Consider the following 24,548-nt stretch of genomic DNA (forward strand, 5'->3'; position numbering starts at 1 on the left):
CTGGCTGGGCCATCAGTTATAGGCCATCATTAGTTGGCCTTGAGAAGGTGGTGGTGAGCTGCCCTCTTGAAGTGCTGCAGACCATTTGCTTTAGGTTTAGTTTGAGGGGGAGGTGGTTGAGTAATTGAAAGAAATCTCTGCGGTGTTGCCAGCAATTCATATGAAAAAGTGAAATTTCATCCAGGCTGAACATCAGAAAATCAGTTTGAAAGGAGAGAAACTGAAGATAGTGAAGCGATCTGAATTTCTGCAAAGAAAATCGCTCCCATTCCCAGATATAAACTCTGTGTGACTTAGAATTCATTTTGTCTCTTCTATTACTGATACAAATCTGTTTTCAAAGTTGAAAGAAAGTCAGAAATATACAGTTATTCGAAATAAGCTGGTGTTGAGTCAGCTTTGCGCACTGTAAGAAAGGGCCGTGCAGGGAATTGCTGACTGAATGTAAATCAAAGAGGAAGTGCTGCAGACTGATGGAAACTAAACCTGGGAGTAAGGGCAGGTAGATTTGTGTAGACAAGCATGATTTCTGAAAATTCATAAAATTTTCCTCAAAAAATTATAATGAAGTAGAAATTGCCCATTTTGGCAAGAAGAATAAACATACATCATATTTAAATAGTGAGATTGCAAAGCTCTCAGATACCCAGAATGTCTGTAATGTTCTTTATTTTGTGATGAAATTCGAACATTGAAATCATAGTTGATCCAGAAAACAATTTATGTTTCTCTTGCATCAGTTTCTAACTGAAACAGAAATGCAAATCTCCAACTGTTTGGGAGGTAGGTTGCAGATTGGAATTCCTAACTGTGACAACAGTCTTCTGAGAAATCTGCCTGTGGTTCAGGCTGTAGTTTCATTTCAAAGAGAAAGAATAATTTCAAGGAACATGAAGTAACTCCAAGGAGGCAGGTATTCTGTCACCTTTTATTTTCATGTGCATAGTACATGGGCTCTCACTAGCCAGCTAAGAGCCAGTCCTGAGAATGAGGAGGTTCTCTGAATTCCCTGTTGATATCAGTCAGCTAGGGCTCCCTGACTGGCTCAGGTTATCCACAATCAAGGATCTCACAGTCAATAAGATTTAACTGGCCCTCATTCCAGTCACTACAGGATGGATCCACTACCCTGGGGTTAATGAAAAAGGTTATTAAGATAACATCAAATTGAAACAAAAAGCAAAGATTGACCAAAAAAGAAATGTAGGGAAAAACTGGAATACAAGAGAAAGTTGCCAGAATGATAAAAACAAGTAGTAAGAGTTTCTAAAAACATTTAGAAAAGAGTTAATAAAGTTTATGTTGGCCCAATAAAAAGTGAGACTGAAGAATTCATCATGGAAAAAAAGGGAATGGCAAAATTGAGAAAAGTGAATGGGTACTTTGCATTGGCCTTCACTAAGAGGATACAAGTAACATTCCAGAAGAAGCAATGAATCAGGAAATAGAAGGGACTCAGAAAAATCACAATTACTAGAGAAGTGGTAATGAGTGAATTGTTGGAAATGGAGGTGGTTTGGTTCCTGATGGACTTCATCAAAGGGTACTAAAAGAAGTGGCTCATGAGACACTTGATGCATTGGTCTGAATTTTCCAAAGCTTCCTTGATTATGAGATAGTCCTATGATATTGGAGGAAAGTAAATTTGACTCCTTTTTCCAAAAATGGAGCAAGGCAGGAAGCAAGATACAAAGGGCCACAGGCTTAACAACTGTTGTTGAGAATATGTTAGAAGCTATAGCTGAACTAATTATAGCAGAGCACTTAGCTTGAGGTAATCAAGTAGAAGCCACATGGTTTTGTGAAACTGAGATCATGTTTGACCAATCTATTGGACTTTTTTCAGGATACAGAGGAAGTGCTGGGAATGCAGTATTTCAATTTGAGGAAGGCATTTGTAAGGCGCTTCATCAAAGATTACTGCAGAAAAATAAAAGCTCATGGTGAAGAGGAGATGGAAGATTGGCTTGCTAACAGGGATCACGGAACTTGCATAATGAGATTTTTTTTCATGTTGGTGAGATGTATTGAGTGGTATTACATAGGAATTGGTGTGGGGACTGCAACTGTTAATAATTTCAATAAATGACTTAAATGAAAGGATGGAATGTAGGGTTGCAGAATTTACTGATGACACACATATAAGTCAGGAAAGTAAATTGTGAAGAGGACATAGTGATCTTCTCATACAAAAGAATACAGATAGGTTAAGGGAGTGGGCAAATATATGGCAAATAAAGAGTAATGCATGGAAAAGTGAAATTGCTCATTTTGGCAGGAAGAATAAACAAGCATCATATTTAAATAGTGAGAGATTGCAGAGCTCTGAGGTGCAGCAGGATCTGGGGGTGTTCCTCTGCATTAATCATAAAATGTTATTACCCAAGAAACGAGGAAAGCTAATAACATGCTATAATTTCTCACAAGGCGAACTAAAGTGAGGACGGTTATGATTCATTTATACAGGGGGTTCATGAGACTGCATCTGGAGTGCGATGCACATCATTAGTTACCTTGTTTAAGGAAGGAAATAAATGCATTGGGAGCAATTGATGGAAGGTTGATTGAATTAGTACCTGGAATGAGAGCGCTGCCTTACAAGGGAAGGTTGGATCGATGAAGCTGATGTTCATTGGAGTTTATCAGAGGAAGAGGACGACTTGACTAAAACATGTAAGATCCTGAGGGAACTTGACAGGGTTAATGTGGAGAGGATGTAACCTCTTAAGGGGGAATGTGGAACAAGGAATGATTGTTTAAAAATCAGCGGTTACTCCTTTACTCACCAAGATTAACCAATTTTTTTTTTCTCAGAGGGTCTTGAATCTTCAGAACTCTCTTCCTGAAAAACACATGCTGAAAGCAAGGTGTTACAATAGTTGAAGGCAGAGGTGGATAGATTCTTGTTAACCAAAAATGTGAAAGGTAATCCGGGTAGGCAAGATTATACAACTGAGGTTCCAATCAGATCATCCACAGCCTTGTTGGGTGGCAGAGCAGCTCGAGGGGCTAAATGGCCTACTTTTGTTTCTCATTCCTATGTTCACACATATGTTTGTGTAGTGCAAGGGAAATGGACCTTGATTGGTAAAAATAAACAAAGCTGAGGGTGAAATTTCAAGCAGCAATCAGTTGCAAGATAGCGCTGTGCTTTCAGCAGAAGAATAACAGATCATTGGCAGTCGTGAATCATAAGTGTATGACAGTGACGGAGGAAAGTTGTGCACTGCTGGAGAAGGGGCCAAAGAAGCTGATTCAGGAAAAGTTGTTGACAAATTAGACTGTGGGCCAAACTCCTGGATGAGTAAAGGAACTTAAATTCTATTCAGGCAGAACAGGGTTTACAACAACTTTGTGCTGATATTATTGTCATATATACTGAAGGCACAACTGGGAAAATCTGACAGATCTGACTTCTTGTATCGGCTATTTGAAGCAATAACTATCATTTATTGGGAACACAATTTGACTGCTCGTTCATATTTATTTAATGTGGATTTTGACTTGATCGCTACAGCAAAACTTTGAAAAACATCCCAAGCTTATCCAGCCTCTCTTCATAGCTAAACTGCTTCATCTCAGGCAACATCCTGGTGAATCTCTTTTGCACCCCTTCCAGTGAAGTGCGGTGACCCAAACTGCATACTGTACTCCAGCTAACCAAACTTTCGTACAACTCTGATGTAACTTCCCTGCTCTGATAATCTCTATCATAACTGATAAAGGCAAGTGCCCTATCTATTATCTTAACAATCCCATTAACCTGTCCTACCATCTTCAGGGGCCTATGGACAAGCACCCCAAGATCCCACTGTTCCTGTGGACAAGCACCCCAAGATCCCACTGTTCCACGAAGCTTCCTTGTGTCATGTCATTTAGTGGGTACTCCCTTATCTTGTTACTTCTTCCAAAGTACATCACCTCATACTTTTCAAGGTTAAATGCCATCTGTCACTGACCTGCCCATCTGTACACCAATCTGTCTACATCCTCTGGTCACCCAAGATCTTCTTCCTCACTGTCAATCACCTCCGCCAATCATCCTTAAACTTACTTATCACCTCTCCCACATTCTCATCTATGCTTTTTGTATATGTCATGATTAAGAAGGGACCCAGCATTGATCCCTGTGGTATGACACTGAACACTGGCTCCGGTCACATGAACGGTTATCCTCTGACTCCTACCACCAAGCGAATTTTGGATCCTACTTACCAAGTTAACCTGTATCCAATGAGCTTTTATCTTCTTTATCAGTCTCCTATGTGGGAACTTGTCAAAGGCTTAGCTGAAATCCATATAAGCAACATCACTACCTTCATCTACACACCTGGTCACCTCCTCGAAAAGTTCAAATCAAATTTATGAGGTAAGACTTCCTTCTGATAAAACTATGCTAACTATCCCAGATCAAACCTTGCCTCTCCAAGTGGAAATTCTCTCTTTCAGTGTAAGGTGCTCCTTGAAATTGCTTAGCAAGTCATTCAGTTCAATAACAATTCCTGACAGTCAACAAAATCTGGCCTTTCCAGTGATACAATGAAAGAACAAGGCAGAGATGCAAATGTCTCTCCTCCTTCTTATTCCAATTAGCCTTCTTCTGACTTCATCACACCTCCTTAACTCGGTCTAAGATCAGTTTCAGCTCTGACCTTTCGCTCTCCAACTTTGCACTTATCTTTTCAGCTTGCTTCCACATTACCTTTGCTCTTTCATCCTGATTCATCTATATTTGTGATTACTCACCAACACTCCCACCACTTCAATTCACTCTCGTTTGTTGGGTGCAAACATTTCATTTTTACCCAGTTTCTCTGCATCATCAACACTCATCCCAATGTGGTAGTTGTGCCTCACTATATCCCTATTTGGCCCAAAATATCTAGGAACTTTGCATTTCATTCTTCACTCAAGCTGTTAGTTGCTCTCTGCCTCTTCCCAAACCTGAACATCCAGTCTGTCTATGCCTTAATCCCAATGAAGATGGATCACTGTCCTTAGTCTTCTTTAATGAATAGCTGGCCAACCAGCTGACATCTGTCAACATTCCCTTCGTGCTGGTGAACCTCAAATTGGACAACCTTTTCTCTTCATGCTGCTTGCTTCCTGTAAATGGAAGGAATCAGCAATGGGAATTTGCACAGGTCTCACCTACAGCTGTGTTGCTGTGGAATACATTGAGCTGTCTTGGTTCCAGTAGTATTAAGCTACTTTCAGTGCTCTTCCTGGTTATACAACATATCACGTTCTTGCTGTGAGCTTCCAATTTCACCTCTCTTTCACTTTTACGTGGTGGTTCTGTAACTTACCTTTTCTTCCACTTCTTTGTTCAATAAGTGGGAACACACTTGCCATAAAATCTATTCCAACTCTGCTCACAACCAAAGTTACTCAAAATATACTTCTTCAAACTCGGATTTCTCTTTGCCCATGTTTATTGCATCTGTGCTGATGGTGCCTCATTTTGTATATGAGATTCCAAAATATCTCTTCCCTCAGCTGAGAGTTTACCCATTCATGCCAATTGGAGTCTTCAGCAGTCTGTCCCATTCTTGCACTTCAGCCTCTCCTTCCTCTCTGGAACAACTACAGAACACCCCTGGGGAGGCAATGGCCTAGTGGTATTATCGCTGGGCTGTTAATCCAGAGACCTAGATAATGTCCTGGGGATCCGGGTTCAAATCCTGCTATGGCTGATGTTGGAATTAATGATGACAGTGAATCCATTGTTGATTGTTGGGGAAAAACCCATCTGGTTCACTAATGCCCTTTAGGAAAGGAAACTGCCATCCTTACCTGGTCTGGTCTATACGTGACTCCAGACACACAGCAATGTGGTTCACTCTTAAATTCACTGAAAGACCTTAGAAAGCAACTTACAAATCCATGACACTTCAATCAAGAGGACAAGGGCAGCAGATACATGGGAACACCACCACCTGCAAGTTCCCCTCTAAGCCATTCACTATTTTGACTTGGAAATATATCACCATTCCTTCACTGCCCTCTGGGCAAAAAATACTGCCTAGCCAGCGACACCCTCATCCCATGAATGAATGAGGAAAAAAAGGTCCTCAATTCCCATATCATCAGTTTCCACCCTTGACAGAAAACATTTCACCACATTAATCATCTCAAACTTGATCACACCACCAAAGTTTTGCCCTCCCTTCCTCCTTCATATGCTCAAGAGAACATTCCTTGTAAGACCCTCAGAGCGTTCCTTTAGCATCTGCTCTCGCTCCCTATCCCTGCACAGGCAATCCTGCCTCCCTCTACCTTCAGTTGATGTTTAACTTCCAACAATCCTCAAGAAGCTGGACCCCTTCCAGAACAATAAGGCCAGCTTGACTGGCAACACATTGACAAACATTCATTCCATCCACTGACGACGCTCAGTAGCAGCAATGTGTACTTTCAAGAAGTGCTGTAGAAATTCACTGAAGGATCTTAGAAAGCACCTTACAAATCCATGACACTTCAGTCGAGAGGACAAGGGCAGCAGATACATGGGTCCACCACCCCCAAGCCATTCACTATCTTGACTTGGAAATATATCGCCGTTCCATCACTGCCACTGGGTCATAATCCTGGAATTCCCTTCCTAATGACATTGTGAGTTGACATACTGCAAATGGACTGCAGCGGTTCAAAAATGTGGCTCACCACCACCTTCTCAAAGGCAAAAGGCAAGGACTGATTACGGATATTAAACATGGTTTTGTGCGTGGGAAACAGCGTCTCACTAACTTAACAGAGTTTTTAAAAGAAGTAACAAAGAGGAATGACGAGGGGAGAGCTGCGGATGTGATCTATATGGACTTCAGTAAGTTGTTTGACCAGGTTCCTCATGGTAGACTGATTAGCAAGGCTGGATCACATGGAATAGAGGGAAAACTAGCTTCTTGGATTTAGAACTGGCTTGAAGGCAGAAGACAGAGAGTGGTGGTGGAAGGCTGCTTTTCAGACTGGAGGCCTGTGACCAGCAGTGTGCCACAAGGATCGGTGCTGGGTCCACTGCTTTTTGTCATTTATATACATAATTTGGATGTGAACGCAGGAGGTTTGCTTAGTAAGTTTACAGATAACAGTAAAATTGTGGACAGATTGGAAAGCAACCTCAGAGTATAACGGGATCTTGATCAGATGGGCCGATGGGCTGTGGAGTGACAGATGGAGTTTAATTTCGATAAGTGTGAGGTGCTGCATTTTGGAAAGGCAAATCAGGGCAGCACTTACCTACTTAACAGTAAGTTCGTGGGGAGTGTTGCCAAACAAAAAGACCTCACAGTGCAGGTTCATAGGTCCTTGAAAGTAGAGTCATAGGTCGACAGGATAGTAAAGAAAGCGTTTGGTGCACTTGCCTCTCTTGGTCAGTGCACTGAGTATAGGAGCTGGAATTTCATCTTGCGACTGTATAGGACATTGGTTAGGCCACTTTTGGAATACTGCATACAGTTCTGATCTCCTTGCTTATAGGGAGGATGTTGTGAAACCTAAAAGGATTTGGAAAAGATTTACAACGATGTCGCCAGGGTTGGAGGGTTTGAGCTACAGGGATAGGCTGAATAGGCTGGGGCTATATTCCCTAGAGCAACGGAGGGCAAGGGGTGATCTTATACAAGCTTATAAAATCATGAGGGGTATAGATAGGGTGAATAGCCAAGGTCTTTTCCCCGGGGTAATGGAGTCCAAAAGTAGAGGGCATAGGTTTAAGGTGAGAGGGAAAAAATTAAAACAGACCTAAGGGGAAACTTGTTCACGCAGAAGCTGGTGCGTGTATGGAATGAGCTGTCAGAGGAAGTGGTGGAGGCTGGTACAATAACAACATTTAGAAGGCAACTGGATGTGTATATGAATAGGAAAGGTTTAGGGGGATATGGGCCAAATGCTGTCAAATGGGACGAGATAATTTAGAATATCTGGTCGGTATGGACGAGTTGGACCAAAGCATCTGTTTCCAAGCTGTACAGCTCTATGACTCTATAAGTGGGGACGAACAATAAATGCTGGCCACCCAGCGACTCCCACATCCCATGAGTGAAGATAAAAAAACCTGAGGGTTTCCAGCCCTTCTCTTTTGACTTTCAAGTCAGGTGACAGCCTAATGGTATTATCACTACACTGTTAATCCACAGACCCAGGTACTGTTCCAGGGGCCTGGATTCAAACCTTGCTCTGCCTGATGGTGGAATAGAATTCAATTTTTAAAAAAAATCCTCTAATTAAGAGTATAATGATGACCATTAAACCATTGTCAATTGTCGGAAAAACGCATCTGGTTCACTGATGTCCTCACGGAAGGAAACACTGCCATGCTTATTCGACCTGGTCTACATGCGACTCCAGACCTACAACTACGTGGTTGACTCTTCGCTACCCTCTGGGATGGGCAATAAATGCTAGTCTAGTCAGCGACACGCTCATCCTGTGAATAAGAAAAAAGAATATCTTCAGTCTCTCAGCCTCAGTGGCGTTTTTCCCTGTTGTGACCAGGCAGGGTTGTGTGTATCTTAGTTGTCAGTCTATTCTAACAGAATCTGCTGCAGCAACACTGAAGGCCTGGTTGGAAAAAGATAACAAATGTGCTCAAATGCACTCGTTGAAGCGGCAGCAGACTTGTAGCATTGGGTCAGAAGGCAACAGGGAGTATTTTGGATCGTCCTCTTGGCATTCATATCAGTACCTCGCTAATGTGAAAGTTTTCTTATTATCTTTGGGCTTATTTGAACAATCCAGACTTCAAGCTGTACCAGTTGGAGCTGCTGTAATTGTAAGATAGATTCACATGTCATAGTGATTTGTACTTAATTTCAGTGGAGAACGTGTGATGCAATGGCAGCAGTACAGAGCTAAGAGGCATCAACTGACAAACAATGAAGCCAAAAAAGAAATGCCTGGTTTCCCTCCAGTTCAACACAAATAAAATATTGTCACATGAGATCCTGCCAGTTGCAACTGTACACATGGAAGGGATCAGCAATTGTAGTTGTCTGAAACTGATTCTGTTAGCATCTTGACTGAATTTCAGCTTTTGCGCCTTCAGCCTGAACCCCCCTCACAAAGCTGAACAAACTTAAAACGTGAAAATTAGTCAGTTACTCCTAATGCTCCGAAAGAGATTTTATTGAAAGTGATTCTGGTTTCTCAACTTGAACATGCAACAACACTTCAAAGTTAAACATTGGTGTTTGCAAAAAATGATCTTCCCTTTTAACGGACAGGTGCTGTGATTCTGAGTGAGAAGGTTATGGCTTCAAACCCTTCTAAAGAAACTAAAAACTATGCTGACTTTTCCATGCAACACTGAATCGTGCCACAAGAGATGGTGAAATTTGAATTCAATTAAAAAAAGGAAGTTTTAACAAAAAAGTGAACCTAACCGCGACAATGTAATGACAGTGTGGAGCTGGAGGAGCACAGCGGGCCAGGCAGCATCAGAGGAGCAGGAAAGCTGACGTTTCGGGTCAGGACCCTTCTTCATTTCTGAAGAAGGATCCCAACCTGAAACGTCAGCTTTCCTGCTCCTCTGATGCTGACTGGCCTGCTGTGTTCCTCCAGCTCCACACTGTGTTATCTCAGACTCCAGCATCGGCAGTTCTTACTATCTCTGCGACTATGTAACCACTGTCGAATGCTGGAAAAAAGCATTTGGTTCAAAAATGTCTTTTTGTGGAGATGGTCTGCTGTCCTTATCCAGTCTGGCCAACAAGTGATTCTAGACCCTCAGTAATGTGGTTGACTGTTAACTGTCTTCTGGGAAATTAGTGCTACCCAGTGCGCCCACATCACATGAGTGAACAAAAACAAACTAAGAGAGCCCTGATATTAAGGAAGGGGTGTCATTTTACTGATGGGTCACTCAATGAGTAGCACTCTCCTCTCTGAATCAACAGGCCAAAGGTTCGAATCCCACTTTAGAAGCTTGACCACACTGTCAAGGCTGATATTTTAATTGTAGTCATAATGACTAAATGCTGCACAGACTGAAGTGTCTTCTTTTGGATGACTCCTTACACCAAGGCCCTGTATGCTGCACTACCTCCGAGATTCTTCCTGTACACCCTGCAGCAGGGTGCTGAGGCTGTCACATATCTCCTTCTGGAATGTGCCTTTTCAAGGAAAGAGGCAGTGGTTTTGGTTGAGATTCATCCCGAGCAGCAATATGGTGCAGGACTCTGTGTTCTACGGTCTGTTCCCTGGGACGCACACCAAGACAAACGTGGACTGCACCTGGAGGACAATCAGCTCCGTGAAGGATGCTCTTTGATCTGCCCGAAAGTTACTGGTCTCCCAGAACAAGGAGTTGACCCTGGCCGACTCTCGCAGACTAACACATTCCAGGGTGCAGGACTACGTGTTGAGGGACGCATTAAAGCCTAGGGCAGTGGTGGAAGACCTCTATCTGATGTCCCTCTGTTAAATTGGGGTTCGTTCAGTTATCGGACCCTCCTGGTAACTCAAATCCGTGTAAAGAAAGTCTTTTTCAAGTAAGAGTTGCCTTTGGTTTGTTTGGACAGACTCAAAATCCAATGTTTATTTGTTGCCCTGATATGTTACACTGCAGAACCAAATTGCATTTGTGACTGATTTTTTTTATGAATAAAGTATATTTTTGAAATTAAAAAAGATTTTTAAAAAATCCCATGTCATTATTCCAAGAAGAGCAGTAACATTCTTTTAGGGTCATGGCAAATATTTATCAGTCAATCAGCATTACAACAACAGATTAACCTGTCATCACTACACTTTTGGTTGAGAGAACTTGCTCTGCCAAGATTGGCTGTCGTGTTACTTACACTGCAAGGGAGATGACAATTCAGACATAGTCCATTCATTGTAAACTGCTTTGGGATCCCAAGGTCCTGAAAGATGTTAGACTAATCCATGACTGGGCTCACATTTCCACACGACATTTAGAATTAGGCTCCCTATCGTTGTTCAGCTAACATTCTGGGAAGAAGATGACACCGATGAAAGAATGAACAATTGCTGTATAAGCTCATGGTTCATCTCAGTAAAAAAAAAACCGCAGGTGTTCTTTGTGTGTGAGTCTCATGTCTAATGTCTAACGCCTAACATCCTTCTCTCCTCACCACCAATTACTGTAATCAGACGCTATGTATTATTTTGGTCACCTGAGCAACCGCAGGATACAGAACCAAGTCAGGTAGATTGACTTCAGATACAGATCAGCAATAACCTCGCTGAATGGTGGAAGAGGCTTAAGAGGCTGTTCCCATTACCAAAGTGACAGAATTTCACAGGACGAAATTTCAGGGCATTGTAAAGCTTATGTGTGAAAGGCATTCTTAAAATGTAAGTTTTTTTCATTCCTTTTATTGGCCTACTTCTCCAGCAGGCACATTTTGCAAGCAGACTAATGCAGATCTGCGTCCCTGTAAAGCTGGCAGTCAGCATGCTGGGCCTTTGCTCTGTACCAGCAGGCTCTTTAGAATTGCTAACCCTTCCCAATCCTGCACTTCGTCAGGAGCACCAACCCCTGCATTTTAGTGTAGCTGCCTATGTTTCTGCAGGGAGTGCAGACGGTGATGACTGTGTGCTGTTCCTCCAGTGTGACTGGTGCTCCACAGGGTTCTCTGAGCTCTGTGAAGACAGCAGATGGGACATTATCATCAACTAGCACACATATCCATCTGCATTCCACTTTGGCAATTCAGGCACTATTGGAGCATTTGTGCGCAGTAATTTGAGTTGGACATATTCATCGAACACAACGGGCAAATCACAAAGATTTCTAATTGACATGGAACTTAATGTCATTTCCTTGTGATATTCAAACCTCCAAAAGCCCATATCAATCTCTTATTCTCTGTTCCAAACTAATCCATGACCTTCTTCTCCACGCAAATGTTGAGATTTGGAACTCCATCAACTATTGTCTGTTGCAGAGGCTAGGTTAAAGAGTTTGAAACACAGATTTATCCGCGAAAGTTCGTTTTGCAGTCAAAGAGGTTGTGGAGTGATTGTGATTTTTCTTAAGAGCAGAGGTGCCTCAGTCTTGCAGCTAATGCTGGTCCATATTAAATGCTCTGATTCATTTTCAATCTCTCGTATCACTAGAGCTAAGAGCTCTTGCCATTCCAATTAGGGTTTTATTGACCACCAAACCAAAATTCAACCATGACCAACAGTTAGAACATGAGAAATAGGAGCGGGGTAAGTTATTCAACGCCTCGAGCCTGATGTGCTATTCACTTAGATCATGGTTGACATTGAGCTATTCAAATAGGACAAAGCAGCAAACCTGAACAAGAAGCACAGGACTGGGCTTCAAGATCCAGGTCACCAAAATGTATGGTCTGCAACTTGCCAGCAGACTGAAATTTAAGCAGTTTTAAAATAGAGAGCAAATGGACAGACAAAGGGACAGTCCAATATGCATTAGTTGCACATGGAATCAGAGGGCTTGCAACTGAGTAAAATGTCACACAAATTGAGATACACTTGCACTGAAATGAAAAGCGACCATTTACTGATAATATTTTTATATTTTCTGAATGGGAGCAAGATAAGACAGTGGTTATGCCATTGAATATGTAATCAGAGGCTTGACTGGATGATTAGCTGATGTGGATTTGAATCCCATCACGGCATCATAGGACTTTAAATTCAGTAAATCAAATGAATTTGGAATAAGAAGCCAACCTTGGTAATGATGATCATTAAACTACAGAACTGAGGTTAAAAAAAAACTGATGACCTTCAAATAAGGAACTTTGCCGTACTCAGCCAATCTGGTAGATTTATGACTCCAGAGCCAGAGACATGTGTGGTTGATTCTCAAGTGCTGTCTCAAATGACCCTAACCCTAACCCTAACCCCTAACCCTTAACCCCTAACCCTAACCCTTAACCCTAACCCCTAACCCTAACCCCAATCCCTAACCCCAATCCCTAACCCTAACCCCAAGGGGCTGAGTGGCAAAACCCAGTGTCCTTGAATGAATGAAAAAAAAACACTTATTGAGAAAAGTCAATCTTCAGATGAAGCCAGTTTCAAGGGTCAGCGATATTTGAATAAGGGTGTGCAAATGTCCAGAGGTGAAAGCATAGTTGAGATGGTGGCAATACATAGCTAAAGGCAAAGTTCCATTTCCTGAAGGACATGCGAATTGCAGTTGGATTTTCCACATCTATCCAGCAGGAAGGTTTTGAATATATTACATGTAGGCATGTGCAAAGCATTGTCGTTGGAACCTAAAATGTAATTATCTGGGAAAGTTGCCAAATGGAGGCTGACAGAATATACACTTTAATTAAATTATGGAAAGAATGTTTACTGCCTCATTCCTCCTGGACAAACAAGAGACGTCCCATAATTATGCAGCTTTCCCTTGTCTGAAATTGTGACGGATGAGCACAGAGATACAAATAGAACAAAATGCTTTTGTGAATTGGACAGTGCCTTTCAATGAGTTAGAACACAAAGACATTTTTGCTGACAACAAATGAAATGGCGTAATTAGACAGTTAATGGAATTTTCCTTGAATTCTATTAAAAGGCAAATGTAGCATAAGAATTGAAGTAAAGTTGATATAAAATCATGTGGATTTTTAGCACGAGTTTAGCTCAGTAGGAATCACATTTCTAGAAACTACAAGATAGATATATAGAGGTTGTAGCACAGGAACAACTCATTTGGCCCAATCAGTGCATGTTATGGTTTACTCTCCAAATGACAAAACAGTTCAAATCATATCTCTTTGACTTGTTCAAAATCTTTTCCATTTTACACTTAACCAAACTAGATTTGAATGTTGACATAATTTGTGTCACAGTCACTAATTCTGCAAATAAATTCCACAGTTCTCTCGGAAACAAGATTTCCTTCGCCTCAGCTCCAAATCTTAATTATACAGGGCATTGGTGAAACCACATCTGAATACTGTGTACATTTTTGGTCTCCTTTGTTAAGGAAGGATGTAAATACATAGGGGATCGTTCAGGGGAAGTTTACTTGAGTAATACCTGGAATGAGCGGGTTGTCTTGAGATGATTAGCTTGGATAGGCTGGATTTGTTTCCTCTGGAGTTTGAAAGATGGGTGACGTGATTGAAGTGTACAATATATTTGGGTTCCAAAAGGCAGTTGATCAGGATCTGCCTATTCGGCTAGTTAAGATGATAAGTGCTAATCGGGTTGGGAGTAATATTTTACTCAAGATCAAGAAGTGACTTCCTAATAGAAGAGAAAGTTGGAAGAACAGGGGCACTTTCAGAATGACAACCTTATAATGAGTGGAGTGCCAGAGGGAACACTAGTAGTGCCTCAATTATTTACAATCTACATTGAGACTTGGATGAGGGAAGTGAATATACAATCATCATGTTTGCGGATAACACAAAACAGGTGGAAAAGCAAGTATTGAGAATGACACAAAGCATGTACAGTTTGGGCTTGTACTGTTTGGAGGTGAGGAGAATGAGAGGAGATGCAATTGAAATATTTTAATTTTTTTGGAGACTTGACAGGGTAGATGCTGAGACATTGTTTCACCTTATGGGAGAATCTAGGATCAGAGGGCATAATCGCATAGTGTGAGATCGCCCAGTTAAGACAGAAGTGAGAAGGGATTTCTTCTCTCGGGGAGTGAATCTGTGGAATTCTTTAGCACAGAGGACCATAGAGGCTAGATCCTTAAGCATATTCAATGCTGAAATTAACCAATTTTGGATCTGCAAGGGAATCAATCGTTATGGGGATAAAGCAGGAAAGGGGAGCTCAGGATTAACAAATCAGCCATGCCCTCACTGAATGGCATAGCAAACTCAATGGGCTGAATGGCCTAATTCTGCTCCTACTCTTTTTTTAATGATCTGATCCTCAATGGTCTTGACAAGGTGGACATGCATAAGATGTTTCCTCTTGTGGGTCAGTTTGAAAACAGGTGACGTTGTTTCAAAATTAGGCGTTGCCCTTATAGGATTAGAGATGAGGAGAATGCTTTTCTCTCAGACAGTTGTGCGACTTATCAACCATGATTGAACACTAGAGCAGACTCCATGGGCCAAATGGCTTACTTATGCTCGTATATCTTATGGACTTTGGAATCATTTGGCACAGAAAGATGTGGAGGCAAGGGTCCCTAATATTTTGAAATCAGAGGTAGACAGATTCTTGTCGACCAAGGACTCCAAGGTTAGCCAAAGTGGATGGGAATGTGCAAACAAAAGCAGATCAATCATGATCTGACTGAATGGCAGAGAAGGCTGCATGGGTTCAGTGATCTACTTCTGCTGCTGCTTTGTATGTTCACTCCTATGACCAGATGAACCAGTCACTCTCTTTGTGGGGTCGTGCTGTGCACATCATGGCAAATGTTTCTGACTACAACAGGCATAAAAACAATTCAACCCCTTTGAATGAAGTGCCTTATGTTTCTCTGAGATAAAACATTATACATAAATGAGAATGCTTCTTTCTTTTATCCAATCAAGTCCCCAGCAGGTACTGACAAGGCCTACTTTTTATCCATTTTAAAAATGAGTTATTTTTCAAAAAGATGCTAGCAGCCTGACTCCTGCTGCTCTCAGATCTGAAGCTAAATATCAACGCTGTATGATAGCGAATTCTACCAGGTACTGGAAATCCAGTTAAACAATCCTGCTGTGCATGTGAAAATCAAATAAAAATACACAACTGAATGATCAGAGCATAAGTTGCAGAAAAAAAAACGCCTTTCAGGTAATGGTGCACATGGATAATCGAGAGGGCATTGTAAAAACACTTTGTCAGGGAAGCAAGAAACATATTCACTGAGCTTCTTAAATTATATCTGTCTGTGGCACATCAAAAGCTGCTCCTTACCTTGGCAGAAGGGACTCCCTCGGGGGGACGACAGTGCAAAATGATCTTTCCTTCCAGGGGAACCTCTTTTGCCTGGGGATCTTGTTCAAAATTTTTCCTCAAATCTGTTGGACAAAAATAAATGGTGTGAGCCTAGTTTACTTTAGAACTCTGTGACTGATTTTCACTCGCAATGGGAGATTGAGTTTCTAATCCCACTGTGACTCCTTTATGAACTCACAGTACTTTCAAACAAAGGAACCTAAGAAGTATGAGCAGTTCATTTGTAAAGTCTTGGCAACTAACATTGCAGCTCACTTTTAATTAAAACCCCGTCTCCCTAAACCACAATTGTTCTGTTCAGTCATTTTTCACTTTGCGTGTTCGTTGTTACGACCTTGAATACCCTGCCTAAGAAGATGGTTCAAGCAGATTCAGGGTAAATTTCCATCTGAAATGGGTAAATACTTGAACAAGAAGAAGAAAATTGCAGGATCATGCAGATAGATTGGGACAAGTTGCGAAGCTTTCAAAAAAAAATTGCCAGAGATGTAACGTGCCCATCAGCCTCCTTCTGCTCAGTTTCATTCTGTGATTCCAATCATTCCAAGAATTGAATGTAACTGAATTGCAATTGGTACTGATTGCAACTGATGAATACAGTTTCCAAGAACATGATCATAAAAAATGAGGCGACAACTTTTTAAAGAGACCAGAAAGCCTTGTTTTTTTTTTATACACAGTACTCAGACATTTGACTTAAAGAAAGATGACCCATTGCAATCTTCTCAAGGTAACAAAGGAGGGGCAATCAAATGTCAGCCAATGCCAAAAGGCATATTCCAAGAATTAAATAACAATATTACATTTTGGTGCTTTACTAGGAGGAAACAGACAAAATGCTCACATATTGTGCTCATCCAACCACAAAAAAAGGGATTTAAAAGCCTCAAATTATTTTGCTTGTGACAGACAGTGATGAACTCTGGTGTGCTGCCCAACTCATATTTATTGGTCAGTGTTCAGAGAACATGGCCATATTTCCCATCAAGCTTATTCTGGTTATCTGTACAGCAACCCCATCAGTCCCAACCTCTGCCAGTTTATTTCCTTCAACTGCTCATTCAATTTTTGTTTTGAAACCGTTCATTGTCTCCTCTTTCACTAACCTCAAAGGCAATGTGTTTCACATCGCCACCACCTCTGCTCTATCAAATGATCCTTCCTCATAGCCCGCCTGCATTATTCGTCTGTGTCAAGTCCATGTCGCCAAGGGCCTACACCATCAACTCAAATTAATAACTCTTCTTTTTGACGATATCTAAATCAGTCATAATTCCATAGACTTGTTTAAAATTAGCACCCTCCATTTCCCCACTCCAGGAAGGAAAACAACCACAGGTGAATTGAACTGTCGTGCAAGACAGACTTAGGTCAAGACCTTCAGTTTATGATTGTCATTGTTCAAAGAACAGGTGGATCGACATTGATCTGAATCCTCAAAGACAGCAACTGGTTCACAACAGTAATTACTTTGTGACACTTTCGTAACCAAGAAAACTCATCAATCACCACATTTACCACAAAGTTCACAGGAGGTCTTGTCCCTTTCCAAAGTGTGACTGCAAATAAAACTTCTGGACTGAATCATTTGCATATTGAGCCTTATTAGGAGTGAGTACTACAATTGACTTTGATATCCCAACATGAGGAGGTCAATAGAAGTAGCAACATGTCTGACATGGTAAATAGAGTGAGATCATTTGTTTGGAACTTCACTATAAATGGTATTGAGGCACCTCGCAGTATAATATAGGCATTATTCCAATTGTAATTTCTGAAAGGTCATTTTAAAAAGTTTTCCACTGCGCTGTATGCCTGACATGGAACGTATTTGTAAATATCAAGAGAATGACAATTGTATTCAGGCACCACTGAACATGCCAGAACTTGGAGACAAGTTGAATTTTATTGCAAATTATGAAATTTCCAAGTTTTGTAATGTGCTTTCACAAACCTTAGAAACGAAGGATATTTTGGGGAAAGGAATGATTGCTGGGGTTTCAGCTCTTTTCCTCAAGGCCCAAATGCTGATCTTAAGTGCTCTGTTCTGAATCATCAGCAACATCCTTCTTGATTATGTCATGCATACATCCATCTCACTCGGAATGTGACTAGGCAATGCACTGCACAACAGGTGGAAGAAAGAAAAATTCACACGATGAAGGCTTGACTACTCTATTTGGAGCACAGCCTTTGAATTTTAAAATGCTAACATGTCTGTTCTCACCATAGAAGTTGCCGGACTTACTGCATGATTTCAGCCATGTTTGTTTCAGCTTTTTGTCATCTGCGGTATTTGCAGCTGGTCCTTGGGAATGTGTGGGTATTTGCAAGGACCAGCTGCAAATATGGCCTCGACAACTGGAATTGCAATTGATGGATCCTGACCATTTTTACTTATAGCTCCTCGCTCTTTGTCATCTACAACATTTTGTTGGAACACTTAAGCCCTGTAACACACAGCAACGAGCTCCAACTGAAATTGGTCAGGCTCCACTCATTGAATTGATGCTCACTGATGGGGCAGCCCCTGGCCAGAGCTGGCACAAGATGGGTGCCCATCGACTTTCAGCAGCATAAATATGTCAAAGAAGATTTTCAGCTGCAGTGACAGAATTAGATTAGAATTAAAGTAAGATCACAAGTTAGGACAATAGTGGCTTTGAGAATAAGATAAATCCAGGGATCAAAGAATGTGACAAATTAATATACAGGGAGTTCTATACAAACCCACAGCTGCAGATGTCTGCAAGTGGCAGTCTGATAAGAGATGGCTGGAACAGAGAAGGCCAAAGTTTTTAGTTCAGCAAGAACTGAAAGAAAAGTATGATCCCATAAAAAAAGAGACAAATGACAAAAGGAGAACGAGATTACATCTTATAAAACCTGAGGAGGTCAGACAAGTTTACTGAACAGTAAAAGTGATTGAGTTTCAGTCTTATTAATGGAATCTGTATAGATGCTATCTGTATAGATGCTGTCTTATTCAGCAAAAGAGTTTGTGTAGAAACATTTAGGGTAAGGTCAGTAAATTTCATCCCAGAAGCAATCTCATATGTAAAACAGACTTGCAGACAACATGTCAATAGAAGGAGTTACAGTTGTAGCTGCAAGATAGGGGGCAGTGTTTACCTGACCTTCCAAGGTCAGGTGAGACAGAAGCTGCTCACAATTCATTGGCTGAAGAATTCTAACATCAGGTATAACCATTTAATTTTATATTATGAATTTTATAGCAATTAGGAGGAATTAGCATCTTTTTGTATCTCCTGTAATCAGGATAGTAGGAAATATAAGATGAGTAACAGAATTTGATAAGGATAGCAAGGAATACAATGAATGACAGAATTCCCACAGGCTTTAGAGATCAACAAGTCTGGCAAATTTCTGAGAAAGACTGTAACTGTTAACACTGGAATGTAACTTAATGGCATACATTGTAAATTCCCAAGAAGTGATGATAACGGGGTCTGGTAAACAGCGCATGACATCATGGAGAACCTAGGGCTATCAATAGGGGTGTCCCATCATTTATTTAGTGTTTTACAGAATTGGATGTATAGATTAGGGAGATGGAACAATGACATTAAAATTGCGAGTAATTATTGTAATGCAAAATGAATAAAAAATACTGTACTAAGCTGGGGAAACCAGAGTGTCACTGACCTCTCCTTTGATCTGAGCCGATATTAAGAGGGCAACTGGACCCCCTGTGAAAGCCAGGTTCAGAGGGCTCTCTGGCTTCTCCCACATGTATGGTAAAAGAGCTCTGAATAAAGGTCGCTTGTGCTGCTGAACAAAGAAATCAAGACTCCTCTTTGATATTTCTCCTCATAACAGAAACACAACAGAGTACCTAACAAAAACTGACACACTTCCAAAGACCCCTGCAAGTACTGGCATAATCCAAGGCAATCCCTACAGAGACTATCACCATCTGAGGACTCCGTGCAAATACTGGCAAATCCCAAGGGCCCACTGTAAATCCTGATTACACTTCTGGAGGACCCCTATAAATTCCAAAATGCTCCAGCTTCCTTGTTACTGTATCAGGTACACAGAGACAAACAGTTTGGCTATTGTAAAGAAAAGTCTGCAATATTTGTCTGCAGAAATAATAAGTGCTCAAGTCAACAATTACTGGGGATTGAATGATGAAGGAAATAAATGCTTGCTGACTGAACCTGTATTAAGCCATGACTTTATGCATATCTGAGGTACAGGGTGATGAAAGTGGTTCACTCCTGTGGTCATTTCAGGTGCGTTGTTTTTGAAAATGGGGCAATGGAAAGGAATCAGCACTACTTTTTTTTAAATACCCTGCCCAATCATTCTTTACATCAAGTCAATGGAAAAGAGAATTAAGACAGAAGTAAAACTGGCTAGCAAATAGCTATCAAACAGCTTGAATCATCCGCCCACAGAGATGAATTTCACCCACCACCAGGAATCTAGTTTCAAATATCTGTATTATACAAAGCAGGCTCTCTATTGCACTGAACCAAGCACAGAATGGAAATCTTCCACCTCATTTCAGGGTGGCATTTATCTCTTAAAGTGCGTATTCTGGAGTGCAAGTCATTACAAGTCTGTCAAAGTGCAAAAAACTGGCCTATGCATTATTCAGCGCCTGTAGCCTAATGCTATTACTCATACTCTGTAATTCACACATTGTTACAGTGTGGAATTATTCAGGGAGAATCACAGTTTGATGGACTGCCTACCCTACAGCAGGCAGACCTAGATGGCCTGCATCACAATAGGTTAACAGTGAAGTTCAATCTTTCAGTTTCTATGTCTGTGTTGCTGAAGTGAAACATTTGATCATCAGTAATCACTGCTTTCTTTTGTCTGCTTACATGCAATTCGGACTGTAGCTTTTCTGCTTTTCGTTGTTCCCTGTTGACTCCAAGCTACGCAAAGACACCAGTAATCTTCTGGACCATGAAAATCTTCCACTTGCTGCCGAGAAACATTGATAAGGACCTCTCGAACACTCAGGCCTCCAAAAGAAGAAGAGAACAAGTACAATGTCATTGCAAGTGAAGTGACCAATCCATTTGTGTGAAATAAAATCAGATAATGCTGCAAGTACACAGCAGGTCAGGCAATATTTGTGGAGTATGAATGTGTACTAATCGCTTGGATCAATGGCTTCACATTCGTCAAACTGCACCGTTAACTGCTATCCTCTCTCTCTCTACAGATACCGCCTGAACTGCACAACATTTCCAGCATTTTCTCTTTTTATTTCAGATTTACAGCATCTGCATAATTTTAGCAACACAGAAACACCAAAAACGTAAGGCACAGAAGGAGGCTTGTTGGCCCAGCGTGTCATTGCCAGCAGAGAAAAAGCCATCCAGCCAACCACCACTTGGTCAATCACCCTGTCAATTGTAACACTTCATGCACACGTCCAAATGTTTATGGAAATGTGGTGAGGATTTCTGACTTGACTAGCCCTCCAGCTAGTGAGCAAGGAAATTAATACTCAACTCCCCCCTCTAATCCTTTTCCTAACTGTTTTAAATCTCTGTCATCTGGTTATTGACTATATGCAGGTGAACTGACTATGCTAAATTGCCAATATTGTCCAGGGAAGTGTACACTAGGTGGATTAGCCGTGGGAAACGCAAGGTTACAGTGATAGGGTCGGAATAGGTCTGCATGGGATTCTCTTTGGAGGGTTGCTGTAAACTTGATGGGCTGAAAGGCCTGCTTCCACACTGTAGGGATTCTATGATTCTCAGTTAGCATCTAATGTGATCTGAATGGATACCTGATGGAAAATGCGAACAGGTGATTGATATATTATTTTGGGGTTAATTGGTTGAGAGTTGGTTTCAAACATGGAGTGTTTGTAATCTGTGGGGTTAAGTTTTATGGAATGTGGTTAACTTAAATAATGCCCTCACTACAGGTACTATCTTGGACTCTGTTATCTCAGTTAACTTTTAGTGTTTAACACTCTCTGCTCATGGAAATAATCCCTTCCTAAGCAGTCTGTCTGGGCCCCTCATAATATTATACACATCAATTAAATCTCCCCTCAGCCTCGACTGTTACAAAGAAAACAACCCCAGCCTATCCAATTTTTTCCTCAATGCTAAAATTCTCAGTTCCTGGCAATAGCCTTCATATCCTTCTCCTCTGTACCCTTTCTCCTTGCTGCAATGCAGTGACCAAAATGTGCATTTCATATCATTCTAGCATCACCTCAGGGAGCAGAAATGGATAAACAGAACAAGGCTGAGAGGAAAAAAATAGGCTTTGGGTGTAACAAAATCCTGTTGGAGTCCAACATGTTTAGTTCAGTCACTGCCAGTGAAATAGACAATTCCTTCAAATACTTTGTGATCAGTGACATATTTTTGACCTCAGGACTGCTAAAGTATGCACAGTGTGTGAACGACTAGCTCCATTGTCATTGCTAGGATTTCAAACAAATGCAAAGATACCTCAGGAAAAGAAGTGCCCGAAATAGTTAGAGAACAGAGATAACGTCAAGAGTCAAAAAAGGTCTTCCTGATATGATGGGGCCTGCACTGAATTGCAATCCAACTTTGTGTGCGTAAGGCTCTCTTGCATGTCTACATCCGTACCTTCCGCGCCAACCTCTTCATTAGGGACAAGAGGCCATTATTCCCACACACTGTTCTGACATGTCCTCACCTTGAAAGCACTCTGAACTAGGCAGCTTCCATGCAGAGCAGGAAACAGGCAGGAACCGTGACACAGGGCTTCCCTCCGTTTGTTTAAATCACTATACTCCATCCCTTCTTGTTGAAAACTTCAATAGGCTTTTGATAACAGGTGCAGAGCTGGATGAACACAGCAAGCCAAGCAGCATCATAGGAGCAAAAAAGGCTGACATTTTGGGCCTAGACCCTTCATTTTCTGATAGGCCCGAAACGTCAGCCTTTTTGCTCCTATGATGCTGCTTGGCCTGCTGTGTTCATCCAGCTCTGCACCTTGTCGTCTCTTAATAGGCTTTTGATGTTTTATTCAGCGTGATTACGTTCTGGAACCTTTTGGATTGCAAACCTTCCAATGCCTGGCCAAATCATGATCTTGGCACCCAGCTATTCTATCTCAGCTATGACTAGGTGTGGGCCTCCAGAATGTGTTTTATTGTTTAGTTCTCAAACAGCAAGCTATCTGTTTCTGAAGTGTGACCATTTAGACATTGTTACACCTTTCGAGCAAGTGTGACATTTTGTTAATGAAACCTCTAGCCACAGAATGTTACCTGCTTGTGGCTTACATACGAAAGAGGACATTAGTACGTTATCTTATTGACAGCATATCGACACATCAACAGCATTTCTGGTTTTACTATTGCAGGAGAAATATACATTGCAGTAGATTTCAACTCCAGGCTCGGAATTGGGAGGACAACTTACCTTGATCCTGCTTTTACAGGGGATCTGGTTCACTTCGAAAGGACTGTACAATTGTACTCCCCCAAAATATATTGCCTCCGCGGTGCGTGATATTGAGCAACATTGACCAGAATTTCAGCATTTCTCTGTTCCTGAGGGATGAAACTTTTTTTTTACCCTGGGAGATATAAATGTTGACTTTCTGATCTTCACAAAAGTGTAAATGGGGAAATAATGGAAAATACAGAAGGAAAGATGATTTGAGGAAAATGGAAATCAATGATAGAAAGAGACGAAAAGACAGAAAGGACAAAATTGTACTAATGCATAAAGAAAGGGGAACTGTGTGCTGGGTACCAGGAGACTTGGAGATGGGAAACAGGAACACATGAACACAAGAATTAGAAGCACAAGTAGAGCATTCAGCACCTTGTGCTGATCTGGTTGTAGCCTCAACTCTGCTCTCTTGACTGGCCACTATAGACTAACCATCAATCAAATATCTCCAACTCAGCATCAAATATATTCAAAGATCCATCCTCCACTGCTCTCCGGGAAAGAGAATTCCCCGGACTAAATACTATCAGAGGAAAAAAATATTCCATTTGTCTCAGTCTTAAGTGGCAGCTCTCTCATTCATAAGTTGTGTCCCCCCGGTCCCCCAGGTCCCCCCAAAGGGGGAAATATCCTTCCCAAGTCGCCTCAGGATCTGAAATGTTCCAATAAAGAAACAGGAAATGAAAGATATAAAGAGACAGACAGAGTGGCAACATTCTTCACCAAGATATTGAACTGGCAATATCAGTCCGTGAATTATATTCTAAGCCACAGAGATTGATGGCTAAATTTACACTTTGCAGCAGAATGTGATGTCAAAATTGTTTTCAGTTCCGAATCTGGCCATCATTAGGCAACAGTTACTGCCTTCAGATTTTCACAGAGATACTTCCCTTAAATGGTATGGGGACAGGGTTCCATGAGCAATTAAGAGTGGCAGGTAGGTCGTCAAAGCTGGAAGGCTGATCCGAGGTCATCTAACCATACAGGAGCAGCAGGAAAAGTAAACTGCTCAGAGCTAAAGAACAGCATCTCATTTTCTGCTTGGGGACACTGCAGCCTTCCAGACTCAATATTGAGTTCTATAACTTCAGGAACAAATTACTGCAGATGCTCGAATCCATGCTGAAAACTAAAAAAAAATGCTGGAGATCACAGCGGGTCACAGCTAGCTAACCGGCTCTGATGAAGAGTCATCATAGACTGGAAACATTAGCTAGCTCTCTCTCCACG

General features: G+C 41.3%; 1 protein-coding gene across 1 annotated transcript in view; it reads right to left on the reverse strand.

Annotated features, from left to right (window-relative positions):
* Window positions 1–24,548, reverse strand: part of LOC109911123 (netrin receptor UNC5D-like) — a 408,959-nt gene that overhangs the window by 82,118 nt on the left and 302,293 nt on the right. Inside the window, exons 3-4 of the mRNA XM_048618665.1 lie at window positions 20,733–20,876; window positions 15,832–15,935 (exon numbers count right to left, since the gene is read on the reverse strand). Of these exons, the coding sequence (XP_048474622.1) occupies window positions 15,832–15,935; window positions 20,733–20,876 (248 nt within the window). The remainder of the gene's footprint in view (window positions 1–15,831; window positions 15,936–20,732; window positions 20,877–24,548) is intronic.

Source organism: Rhincodon typus, chromosome 40 (genome assembly GCF_021869965.1).
Source record: "Rhincodon typus isolate 14 chromosome 40, sRhiTyp1.1, whole genome shotgun sequence".
NCBI classification, from domain to species: domain Eukaryota; kingdom Metazoa; phylum Chordata; class Chondrichthyes; order Orectolobiformes; family Rhincodontidae; genus Rhincodon; species Rhincodon typus.